The sequence below is a fragment of the Balaenoptera borealis genome, assembly GCF_965194805.1.
Source record: "Balaenoptera borealis genome assembly, chromosome: 2".
In the NCBI taxonomy this organism is placed as follows: Eukaryota; Metazoa; Chordata; class Mammalia; order Artiodactyla; family Balaenopteridae; genus Balaenoptera; species Balaenoptera borealis.
Genome location: NC_138867.1, coordinates 31,375,937 through 31,389,439, shown reverse-complemented (window position 1 = coordinate 31,389,439; position 13,503 = coordinate 31,375,937). Strand labels below are relative to the sequence as shown.

The window sequence follows — 13,503 nt, the reverse complement described above, 5'->3', positions numbered from 1 at the left end:
CTTTCTGTAAAGAACTCATTGAACTGTTTTAGTGACATTCAGTCAACAGACTCATTCAACAACTTTTTACTGCTGGTCTCTGTGCTAAATGCTGAGGATGCAACATGACAGCAACCAAACTAGCGTCTAATAATGGCTTTTTTGTGACAAATGTAAATTAATAGTAACTTGAAAAAATGTTAATGAGTGTTTAAAAAATATGTGTGAACTTACAAGGGTAAGTAAAACGTAGACAAATAAATTAACCTCACATCTCATAATAGCCACTTTCCCTTTTGATCTTTACAAAAATTGTTAATGAACAACTAATCTGAATATTAGCTCATTTATCTTCCTTAATATATGCTCTTAATTAAGATTCTACAAGGTGAAAACATCTTTGGAACAGCTATTTTAGGTAAACTATTTCTAAATATTCAAAAGTTAAAGTAGAACGAAATGTAGTTTTGTGATTACTGAGATAATTTGCACCCCACCTTTCTTTTGCTTGGAGATCCTTTTTTATTAATGCTTCAAACTTCTTAATCTCATTGGCCACATCCTTTAAAGGAAATTCATTATCAGTTTTTCACCTCTAAAAAAACATTGAACGTTTTCATTTACCACATTCATTCAAACTTATAAAGTGACATGCATTACTAATTCAATCTAATTGGGAAGCGAGATCTGAAAAGCTACATTCTAGAATATTTTTCTATTCTGATTTGTTACTTTTAGACTAGGCTAAATATATCTAAAAGAAGGTGAAAATTGCCTAACCCGAATCATTCAGTTCACAAGTCTAGCTCTGACAGTACATCAAAGGGCATTTAATGAGAATAAAGATTATCAAACAGTCAGGAAGTGCATTGTTAATTACAATTCTTTTAAATGAGAATAAGCATGTTTTTGGACATAAATATTTCTTTAAAATCATCTTGAATGTTTTAAACATTTAAGGTTGTGCAACCTTACCTACACTATTAATTTGCTCTCTGAAAATTAATTTTAGCTGATCCTCTGCCTCCTGCAAATCCTTTTTGATAAGCTTTAATCAACTCAGGGAAACAGGAGAATTAAATACTTTTACTAAAATGGGGTCAGGAAAAAAGCCTCTGTGGGTAGTACTTTTTAGAATCTAACTATAGGATTTTTTAATATTAAAAAAATGTGAATTAATATAAAATGCAATGGATTTAGAAATCAGAGAGACCTCTCAATCTCTGCTTTAACAGCCTTGTGTACTTGGGTAAAATATGTCAGTTTTCTGAGTCTCATTTTCCTTAACTAAAAAATGGGGAAAATAATACCCTACTTAGAGAATTATTTACGAATTAAAGATGATGTGAAGTGCTCAACCCACAGCCTGGCATATAGCAGATGATCAATAAGTGGTAGTTATTAATCTTTTTTCTTAAGGGAGAGGATATCCCTAACAATCATTATAGCAGTATGCAGTGTAGATTGCAGGAATTAGTATCAAAATGTAGTATTGTTCCCTTGTGAAATATAATGAGATTGTATCCTATTGTAATGATTGACAGCTGGTATGGTCTAGTAAAATATCAATAGTGTAAGTATCTTAAATTTAAATATGATGAGAGCAAGCAAGTTGCTTAACATTTCTAGGATTCATAGAAAGACAGTGCAGCATGGGGAGGAGGGTACTGAGGAAAAGCAAATAGTAGGAATGGCACATGCATGGTATGGGTACCTGGACTGGCCCCTGTTGTACCCAGGGGTATCATGACCCATTACAACAGCACCCACTCTGGCATAGTTTGTTAGTTTGTTAGTGACCACAGAATCCACAACACAGGAGGAACACAGGTTCTGTCATTTAATAGAATTTGCCATCCCTGTCCTAAAGCTACATTCTCTGTTTCTGAACAAATAACTATAAAATGGATTGGATATGCATATGGTGGAGGAGTTTTAAATGAGAAGGGACAATACCAGAAGTAATTTGAAAAGGAAGTAGGGAGTTCAGGGAAGTCTCTCTATATGTTTTAGGGAAAGATCATCCTTTCGTTAAGATAAACACAACACATTATTAAAAGGTTATCACTTACCTCTGCCTCTTTTTTCTTTTTCAACATTTTTTGAGTGTCAAGTGCTTTCAGAATACGGTTTGATGCGGGTTTAGGAATCTGTATGATAGCTGCTTGGATTTTAGCCATTATTTCATTTTGTCGTCTTCTGCTCAAGCGTTGCTAAATATCCCATACACATTAGTTTAGTTATTCAGTACATCAGAATAATATGCAATGTTATACACTCACAGGTACACAGATATACAAATTTTCCATTGAAATTTTCGGAACTCAGCAATTAACCAATGGACTGGGTGTTACAACTGTGTAATGTTAGGAAGCAAGTGTCAATATAACTTATTTTGAAAAGTATGATATTGAAACACAATTTTGGAATCCCCAAATTATGCCGATCAAATGTGTGTATTTTCATTCTGGGTAGCAACCCTCCCCCATATCACGAAAGCATCTGAAGCATTCATTTCTACCAGACAGCATAAAAAGAGGTCAAGTTGTCCCACTGTTCCAAAGAATGGCAGTTCTAGTTCTTAGTCGCAGGGAGATGCGACCATCAGCAACGGTGGAGACAGAGAAAGGGGAAAAGTGAGGGAGAGAAAGGTGAGAGCAGGCAGAGCATGAGTCATGTACCGGGAGCTGGCAGCTCGGGCTGGATTCATGCTTATGTAATGCGTAATATAGACATAAGTGGCAAACAATATACTATGCACTAATGAGTTTCTGGAAAAATTGTTCTATAAAACCTTTTAGATTTTAAAAGATCTTTGTTCTTCCTGGAGTTTTTGAAATTTTTCAAGTTTCTCAATATGCATGTGGACAAGATCTTCGTTCGTGTGCTTATATTTTTCTTGAAACCTAAGTGTAACCTGCATCAGATTGAAATCAGTTTGACGTGGTATCAGGTTTCTATGTCTCCAAATGAAGAAAGCATTTCAAGAAGATTCCATTATTAGAGAAAAAGAGTATATTGTCATTATAAGCACACATAAAATTTGCCTTCAAAATAAAATTTCTGTGAATTACTACTGTTGATGGCTAAAGCAAATTCAAGTCCCATACCAATCACTCACACCCTTAATTGATGTAAGGACAATAAAAATGCATGATTTGAATGTCTTCTTACAAAAGTCTCATATATACTTTTTATAATTAAACTTTTTGCCCTGAGTTTAATTTTCAATGAATGGTATTTGTATCCTTACAAATACATTTTCATAAAAATAATTTATAAAACCAATTTCAACATAAAAGAGATAATATAAGAAGCTAGATTCTGTCCATTACTTAAGCCACTTCCTAGTAAAAAGTGAAGAAATAATGAAAACTTCCAGGCCACTGGCAATGAGGGTACAATAGTAAAAGAAAATGAACTCTCAGTGATGATTGTGAAGTGGGACACAGAGCAATGGCTAACGTATTTAACTAAAACTTTTATATTCAAAAGTAATCTACTTAGAAGCTGATGACTTACTAAAAAACTTTTTTAAAGGGTACCATTGCTCAAACCATTCTTGGTCCTTCTTTTCTAAAACTGCCTCAGTAGATACTGACACTTACTCAGAAGATCAGTTAAGGTCCTGTGAGCTGTCTTTAAGCACTTACACACACCCCTGCTCTTTTCACTGTTAAAAATGTCCTGGCCTCCATCTTCACAGTGGCAACGAACATGTAAGGTCCTTCAACATCCTACCACCCCACTGCAACATATATATATATATTTTTTTTTTTTTTTTTTTTGTTCAACTTAATTCTATTTCCCCCCAGCCCAGAAAATATCCATTGAACCATCAAATAGCCTGCTGTTAAATGTGTGGAGTCAGAGTGTCTAGGTTTGAGGCTTAGCTCTACTACCTACTAGTTTCATGAAGTTGAGCAAGTTACCTAAGCTCTCTCAGTTTTATCATCTGTAAAATGGGAATAATAAAAGTACCTATCTCATAAGATGGTTGTGAAGGTCAAATGAGATAATATACATAAAGCACCTGGAACAGGGCCTGGCATCTCACTATGTATGTTCAATAAATTTTCATCATTATTGATATTAACATGTAATAGACACCTGCATCCTCCACCTATATCAAAGAAAAAGGCATGTCTACTTTTTTCATAAGATGTCTCCTCCTTTATCTGAACCATTGATTCATTCTTCCTCTTTTCTTCACCAGAGGGTCTCCTTCCACTTGGGTCCTCACACCACTCATCACCTGCCACTGATTCTTTTTCTCAACTGCCAAGTTGTTCCAGTCTCCATGTCCATAAATTGAACAAACAATCTCACACTTCTGTTGAACTTCTCTCCTGCAGCTACTGTTATTCTCTCTTCTCCTTTATCTCCACATGTCTTGAAAGAATAGTCTATGCTCCATTCTTCATCATCTCCACTGCAATCCACACCACTCTGCTGAAACATTTTTCTCTCCCTAAAATGTAAGCTCTAAGAGAATTGGGGGTTTTCCTGTACTACTCACTGTGTTGGTGCCTGACATAAAGTAGAAGCCCAACAGATCTTTGTTCAATAAATGAGTAATTGACTTTGGAAGGCCACCGTGGCCAACATTAAACCCAATGGTTTTTTGTTTGGACTCAGCTCCACAGCACTTGTAGCACTTGTTTACACTGACTGTTTTATACTTTACAAAGGATTTTCTTATATACTGTTTTTCTTGAAGTTACCAAAAAACCTAACTCTCAGGCAGGTAGAGATAAACATCCTTGTTTTTACAGTTGGATAAAGTGAGACTGAGACTGTTCCAGGGACTGACCCAAAGTTAACCAGCTTGCACGTGAAGGAAGCAGGATGAGATACTAAGTTATTGACTTTCAGCCTAATCTAATTTCTAGCTCTCTGTGGGTGCTGAGTTCATTCTGCTACCAGACTCATAAGGATGTCCACCAAGAGTAGACAATCTAAAAGTGGAAGTAGCTCTCACATTTATTGTCATTGTTGCTTCATAAATTAAAATTTAAAATGTAATTATTTTCATTTATTTTTATGCATTACATCAGTACAGTACTCCCCATTATCCTACAGACCTGGAAAAGTTAATGGCCTTCACTTATCATAAGGAAACAGCACAGGAACTACAGAGATTTGTCAACTAAAGAGTTGTATCAAATAATCAAGAGACACTTCATGAGTATTTGCAATGTTGAAAGCATTGTACTAGGCATATTTCTTGAACTTGAGGAACTAAAAATCTTGTGAGGCCATATGACAGATAAATAATGAAAGTGAGTCAATACTATCAGCAAGAGGAGGTTAACACCAAAGAGTAACAGTTACCTGTGCCCTATGAGCTCCGCAGAAAGAGTCCATGTATACTGGGAAGGTTGCACAGAGTAGACGGAGGAAAGTTTGGGGGAAGCGGAGAGAGGAGAAGGGTGAGCTTGGGTGGTAGAGAGGGAGGAGCAGAAATATACAAGTCCTATTCAAGGACAGGCTGCCAATCAATGTAGAAGAAAGACTTTATGCTGAGGGTTATGAAGAAATAAAGTTAGAAAGACAGAATGAGACTCTTTAGTGAAAGAACTTGGATGCTCGTCTAATTTGGTGACAAGATTATTTGTAAATTAGCAGGTTTCTGAGCAGAAGAAACCAACAAAAGTGGAATTGAGGGCAGATTCACCTAGCGGTTGATTAACCTCCAGTAGAAAGCCTGAAGATCGGAAGCCGCGTTAGTAGTTTACTGCAGTAGCTCAGCAGGAGGTCTGAGCAGATAGGATGGGGTAGAAATGGCATGAGAGGAGCAGGCATAGAAAGCACTGGGAATTAGGAGCAAACGACTGATAAGTTATTGGCAATTGGTGGATAAGATGGAGACAGGCATCAAAAATGGATAAATGAATTGAAAATATTAATATAAAATAAAACCCAAATATGGCCAGTAGCATACATCAGGGACATATATGCTCGATGGGGCTTCTTGGAGAATGCAACATCACTGCTGTGTCCCTTTACCAAGCTTTATATTGTGATATGCTTATAATGTTTCTTTATGTACTTACATCTCGGAAAGTCTCGTTTTTCACGTTTTGAACTTTTGTATTTGTCAGGGGTTGCATGGTTTGCATTTCCACTCCAGTCAGCACACCTTTCTTTTTTCTCTGGAGAGCAATGTACAACTGATATAAGAGTTTCGTGGCTGCCCCAGGCTTTTCTGTGATGATACTGTGGGCCACATTCTGATCAAACTGCACACCCAGAAGGTGAAGTGTGGGCTCCAAGCGAGAAAAATTATTAAGTTTGGCACTTGAAATCCTAGGCATTAAAATATTTTACATAATTAGACACTGAATTAAAACAACAAATATCAGAGGTATTACCATGATCCCATATTATGAATTATCCCATGTTCTTTTAAATATATCAATCCTCTCTAAAACCACTTAATCAGGTAGATACATTGAGATTTGGTGTATTGTCCTAACTCCATGCATTTATTTCTCTTGAATGGCTATACTAAAACCCATTAATTTCATATACTCTTCTACTTAAATAGATGCTAGAATTTCTGCAAGAAGCCAGTACAAAAACATAACTAAAGGCCTTCTTCTAAATGGAAAAACTTAACTATCGTTTTGAAAAATATTTTACTCAGAAGACAAAATTGCAATTTAAATGTCCATTTCTTTAAGTGATGTCATTACTAGAACCTGAAAATAACCTTATTTTCAGTTGCAGTGACAACTCTCACAATAATCCCCTCAGGCATTATTAGAAATATTTAATTAAATAACATTAGCTATACAACTAAATTAGTTATGTAATCTTCACTGTACACTTCATATTACTTCTTCAAGAATCGCTAAAGACTTTCTAAAATATATGTATTATTGAATCACCTATTATCAAATTAGGCTCACATTCTAGAAGAAACTCATTAATTCGTTTATTAATTTACTCTCTCAACTATACCAATAATTTATTTAATTTAATAATTTTTTATAAATTTATTAAAATCTTACAAAGATAAGACACCCTGCCCTTTAGCAGTTCATAGTGGGAAAACAGATGAATAACAAGTAGTGATAAATTGATGTAACTGTTGTAATAGAGGTCTCAAATGACCTAGGGCTGTCAATAAGCCTATGAATCCAGTGGCAGAAAGAAAGCAAAAGGTGTTGATGCATTTTCAACTTTTGTGCCTCTCTGTGATCAAACTGCATGCAAATGTCAATTTTAACCACTGGTCTATTTTCTTCTTACTTTAACTTCCAAAAACTCAGTGACATTCTTTGATGGAAAAAATACACTGAATATACTTAAATATAAGTCAAAGTCACATTTCTCCCTGAAAAAAGATGATACTTTAGAACAGAGGGAGTTGGTGGAATTTCTAATATAGGGTTACTCACTCAATAACTTCATTTTGGACTATAATATTATTTGGGGAAGATACAATGACCTTTAATGACCTCAACTGAATGTTTAGAAGCTGAAAGAGATCACTTAGCACTTCTTTTTAAAATTTATTTAATTAATTATTTTATTTTTGGCTGCATTGGGTCTTCGTTGCTGCGTGCGGGCTTTCTCTAGTTGCAGCGAGCAGGGGCTACTCTTCATTGCGGTGCGTGGGCTTCTCTTGCTGCGGAGCACAGGCTCTAGGCATGCAAGCTTCAGTAGTTGCTGCACGTGGGCTCAGTAGTTGTGGCTCATGGACCCTGGAGCGCAGGCTCAGTAGTTATGGAACACGGGCTTAGTTGCTCCGCGGTATGTGGGATCCTCCCGGACCAGGGATCGAACCCGTGTCCCCTGCACTGGCAAGCGGATTCTTAACCACTGAGCTACCAGGAAAGCCCAATTAGCACTTCTTAAACTTTATATACGGTTCCTAGTATATTATTTCTCAAGAGATAGCTCTCAAGCAGTGGTTCTAAACCTTTTTTTTTTTAATCACATATACCATCCTTTGGAAATCTGAGGAGAGCTATGAAACCTTTTCCACAGGAAAGAAAACACACATTCATGCATATACACAAAATGTGTATACCATTTGCGGGTATTTGTGAACCTCCTAAAATCTAGTCTAAAAGTGCCTGTTAGCTGCCAAGGAGGTGGATCTGGGGAAATATAGGAATGATTTCTAAATATAAATAAGGAGCCAGTATCATGGAAAGGCCAATGTCAAAAAATGTAGTGACACAAGACACTGAATTCCTTTTCCAGTTCTGTGGTGTAACTTATCGTCCTATTTCCTCTATTTGGTTAAGTATATTTAGTATGGCATACCACATCAACCAAACTTTGAATGAAATATTTTAAATTGATACAGAGAAATATATCTTAGAGGGGATAAGAAGAGATAAGGAATGCTACAAGGTAATCTTATCAACAAAAAGGGTAAAACATTGTTTTAGGTCTTCTCATGTCATGTCCAGTTTTGCAATTTGTTCCCCCACAAATGACCTTACAGTTTGAGATAACAAACACTGGACTAAAATGATTAGGGTACAGCAGACCATGTTTTGAAGAGTCTTATTGTGACAGAGGATGGTCAAATTAAAGACCTGTGTTCACATTCCTTGGACGGGCACCTGGCATCCCCTTTTGATCTTCCATCACAGTTCAGCCTTTCATGTCCTTCCTATCCTAGGAGTCCTGTATGCCTTGTCCACTACACTTACTTGGAAAGATATGGCCTGAGAGCCACTTTTCAGAGATTTTGCCTGGGTCATAACCTTGGGCTTCAGAGGTTAGAGGCACCATAATTCGGGAGGGAGAATCCAAAAACAAACACTATTCATTTCCAAATTTTATCAAAATTTAGCCCTGCACCCAATAAAAGTGAAGAACACTTCCCTTCCTCTTTCTTGTATTACACAAGCCCCAGAATGCAGTGTAGCCTGCTAACACTAGGGTTCAGTGACACAGTAGCCTTTAAAATGGCTTTTATGGTCTGGCCGAAGCATCCAGGTGTAACAGTATTTCCCTCTGGAAGCTTTTAATATATACTCTAAATTTCCAACCAAAATTTTGGGAATATAACTGGTGTGTAAATTGGTGGAGTCCATTCTTGTTACAGTATATACTCAATCAGTATAACATGATAATCAACAGTTGTTTTTGAACCCAGAGAATCCACTGGGACATCTTTGCTCTGAAGACATAGCATATGATGTAAATGATGACCCCTGAGGGGATAAGGAATGCATTCTGGGAAAAGTCTTCTCCCCCTCTACTTGCAGTCCTTATTTGCCAAGGGATTACCAATCTCCTCTCCTCCTTGACACCTGGTGAGGGAATACATCTCACAGGGTAATTAGAAGCTGCCCTCCCAAGGGATATCCATGTTCCTTTACTTTTTATTCTTTTAACTAATCTGCTCATTTTTCACCCTCTGAGATGGACTAAAGATATCCCAAAACAGAATTCTTTCAGAGTTAGATGAGTTATTCTTAGGATTAAGTAATTCCCAAAGCAAATAACTTCAAATTATTAGCAACATAGATTTAGTTTACTGTTAACATTTTAGACTAAAGACCCTAGAAAATATTACACAAAAATCCCCAAATCATGAGCTCTGGCACTAGCTAGCTGTCTAAAAAACAGGCTTTACAAAGAAGGGTCCTTTTCCCCACTAAATACACTATTACAAAGGTCAGATCCACAGATTTACTAATTCTTGCCTTCTTTAAAATACCATGTGCCCTGGAAAAAATGTGGGCTGTTCCAGGAACTAAAGATGGATAGTATTTGGTTGTCAGGACAAGTAGGTCCCTCTCCCCATGTTAAGAAGAGTAATGACTCAGTGGAACAGAAAGTGAGTCCTCTGCAGTGAGTGAAGGGCAGGACTGTTACACATGATAATACTCAGGGCACACACCTGTGCAGGGGTGGGGCATACCTGGCATGAAGTTGTTTCATCCAAAAAGGGGCTTCTTTTTCTTTGCACAGAGGTCTCTCTGTTCACTAAGACCTGTGTCTTCACGGTTACCTCCATCCATATGGGGTCTCTATTTCCATTTCACACAAAGGCCTCCACGGCCTGGCTAACAAGAGCCAACTTAGTACACGTGAAATACTGCATGCATGATCTGATCAGTATGGTTCTTTAAGTTTTCTGTACCGAACCAGATATACTTTCTGAAATCATTCATTTATTTAATAGAGAAACATTATTGTGTGCCTGCTATGGTCCAGGGACAATGCCTGGAGCATAGAGAATAAACATACTACGCAACTTTGAGCAACTTTGCAATCTAGTTAAGGAGTAAACATTCATATATTCATTATTAAACATTATTTGGGCTCCTTCACGTGGCAGTAACTCTGATAAGAACTGACATATAAATAAACGATTATAACTTAATGTGATAAAAAAGGGATGTCCAAAGTGTTATTAAAACAAAGAGAAAAAAAAAAAGAGGAAAAGAAAATTAAATCTGCTAGGGGACCAAACACAGTTTAGAGAAGGGGTGGATTTTTAGTTGGATCTTAAGGATGTGTAAAAGTTTCTCATGGTGGAAGTGAAGGACGAATGTTAATATGCAAAGTTGCAAGGCATAACAAAAACACATGACATGTTTGTCGATCAAAGCAGTTTATGTTAGGGCTCCAGACCGGTGGAAAAAAGGTCAATAGAAACTCTCTGAGGAAGCCCAGATGTTGAATTTATTAGACAGAGACCTTAAGTCAGCTATTATAAATGTTAAAAGAACTAAAACAATCCATTTTTTAACCATTAAAAAAGAAAGTATGAGAACAACATCTCAACAAAAATAGAATAAGGAAATCGAAATTATAAAAATAAGAACCAAGTGGAATTCTAAGGTTGAAAAGTACAATAACTGAAATGTAAAAATTCGCTAGAATAGCTCAACAGATTTGAGTTGTCAGAAGAAAGAATTGGTACACTCATAGATAGATCAACTGAAATTATTCATAGGAGAAACAGAAAGGAAAAAGAATGAAGAAAAATGAACAGAATCTCAAAACACATAAACTCATTCTAATCATGAGAAAAAATATCAGACAAATTCCAACTGAGGAACAATGTACAAAATACCTGACCAGTTTTTAATTTTTCTAAACTGTAAAGATTATCAAAAACAAGGAAAGTCTGAGAAAGTATCTCAGCCAAGAAGAGTCTAAGGAGACATGGCTATAAAATATAATGTGGTATCCTGGTGAGATACTGGAACAAAAAAGACATTAGATAAAAATTATAACAAATATTTGGTACAAAATGTACCATATGAATATAAGATGGTAGCAGTAGGGGAAACTGGATGTGAACAATATGGGAACTCTCTGTACTATCTTTGCAATTTTTCTATAAATCTAAAACTGTTCAAAATAAGAAGTTTATTTTTAAAAATCAACAAAGCCTCAGAGACCTGGGGGATACTGTCAAGTATACCAACATACACATAGTGGGAGTCCCAGAAGGAGAAGAGAGAGAGAAATGGGCAGAAAGAACTTTTGGAGAAATGATAGGTGAAAGCTTCACAAATTTGATAAAACACAGGACTGCAGGAATACAGAAGATATTAAAATGGGGCCCATCTAGAGATAAGGGCTTGCTGCAACCTTATAACTTTCTCTCCTTTGTACTGCTGGGACAATGAAGTATGTATATGTGAGGAAGCAGCAATTTCCATACCAATGGATGCTTGTCTGGTTTAGGGGAATCTTGTGATAAATGATTCTTTAATGTTAACTTTGGGCTAAAACCATCCAAATGCCAAAGGAATTGACCTTTTTTAAAGTAAGGAATAATCTCACTAACCTGCTTTCTGAAAATTCTGCAAAATCATCCTGAAGTGCAAACTTGTGCAAAACTTCTCCAATTAGATAGCCATTGGAAAATGCCTTTGCAAATGACTTGGGACCTGAATTTTAGAACGCAGAGATTAAAAAAGGTAAATATAATGTTGCACATAGAGCTTATATATTTTCATTATATACACATAGAGTAAAACTTCATAATTTAACTTGAACTCAAAATGCCATGAAAATACTTCTAAAAACATCTTGTAATAACCAAATGAAAATATTGAAGTTTAACAGTAGACATCGTATAAAGACCCCTGAATAAATGTAGATCAGTACTTGATAACATATGACATTTTGAAGGAAAAGACAACTTTTGATCAAACCAAACAAAACACAACCAATAAAACATATAACCTTAGATCTAAAAACAAACCCTCAATATATTTTATAAAATTATACTCTAATATCTCAGTTATCAGTAAAACCTGTGGATGATGATTTCATATTCTGGCCGGGTAAGGTACAATCCAACTTCTTTAAACCTCAAAACTTAATTTTAACCATTTTGCAATGGAAATTTCACAGAAATCATCTGCACCTTCTTAAATAAAGCCTACTGAACATAATCAAGGTTTTCCTTGTTGGCTCCAGGGTTTACTCCAGTCTAGTTGGTGTTCTGAGCAATGATGGAGAAGCCCAGAGGAAGACAGACTTTGGAGCCAGAGATATCTAGGCAGGAATCTTGGCTCTGCCTTTTACTAGCTGTGCAACCTCTTCCAAGCTGCTTAAGCTTCCTGAGTTTCTGTCCCCTCATCATATCTATATCTATCTTGGAGAGCTATTTTAAAGATTAGAGGTAACGTATGAGAATTCCTTGGTACCATGTCTGCTACATAGTGTGCACATAATGATGAGTGCAGAAAAAGAAATTAAGTGTTAAACAGAATTTGCTTTCTTTAAAAATGTCTTGGGGCTTCCCTGGTGGCGCAGTGGTTGAGAGTCTGCCTGCCAGTGCAGGGGACACGGGTTCGAGCCCTGGTCTGGGAGGATCCCACATGCCGCGGAGCAACTGGCCCCGCCCGTGGGCCACAACTGCTGAGCCTGCGCGTCTGGAGCCTGTGCTCCGCAACAAGAGAGGCCGCGATAGTGAGAGGCCCGCGCACCGCGATGAAGAGTGGCCCCCGCTTGCCGCAGCTGGAGAAAGCCCTCGCGCAGAGACGGAGACCCAACACAGACAAAAATAAATAAATTAATTAAAAAAAATAATCTGTAAAAAAAAAAAAAAAAAATGTCCTTAGTTTGGGGTCCCTTGTATTTTTCTTATGAAGTGAAGGATATAGGGTTACATGGTGTTCAAGAATGATATACAAAATCGATACATAAAATAAATATGTATAAATAAATATAACAGGACAAAGCCATCATCTCTCAAATGACTTCAAAATCATCCAAAAATCTTCAATGTATTTCTATCAGAGTCCTTTAGGCAATAGCAATACTAAATATCTATAAAATATTATATCTTATCACAGTATCACAAACTCATTCATACTGAATTATCCTCTTTTATCTATTTGACTATTAATAAGATGGCTACCTGAAAATGAAGAAAAACTAATTTCTTCATGATTTGTAGAACTGATGCTTGGTGCGCGGTTGCAGGGAGGTGAGTTGAGTTGCTCCATAAAGGCCACTGTACAGAGACCTTACTCAGAAGACTTCACATTATCATAAGACTCTTGCATATTTGACACCAGC

General features: G+C 36.6%; 1 protein-coding gene across 2 annotated transcripts in view; it reads right to left on the bottom strand.

Annotated features, from left to right (window-relative positions):
• The window catches only part of SPEF2 (sperm flagellar 2), a 185,125-nt gene that overhangs the window by 159,766 nt on the left and 11,856 nt on the right, over positions 1–13,503 (bottom strand). For both annotated transcript variants that reach the window (XM_082382147.1, XM_082382148.1), the window contains exons 2-5: positions 11,759–11,861; positions 6,036–6,288; positions 2,052–2,192; positions 477–541 (exon numbers count right to left, since the gene is read on the bottom strand). In XM_082382147.1, the coding sequence (XP_082238273.1) occupies positions 477–541; positions 2,052–2,192; positions 6,036–6,288; positions 11,759–11,861 (562 nt within the window). The remainder of the gene's footprint in view (positions 1–476; positions 542–2,051; positions 2,193–6,035; positions 6,289–11,758; positions 11,862–13,503) is intronic.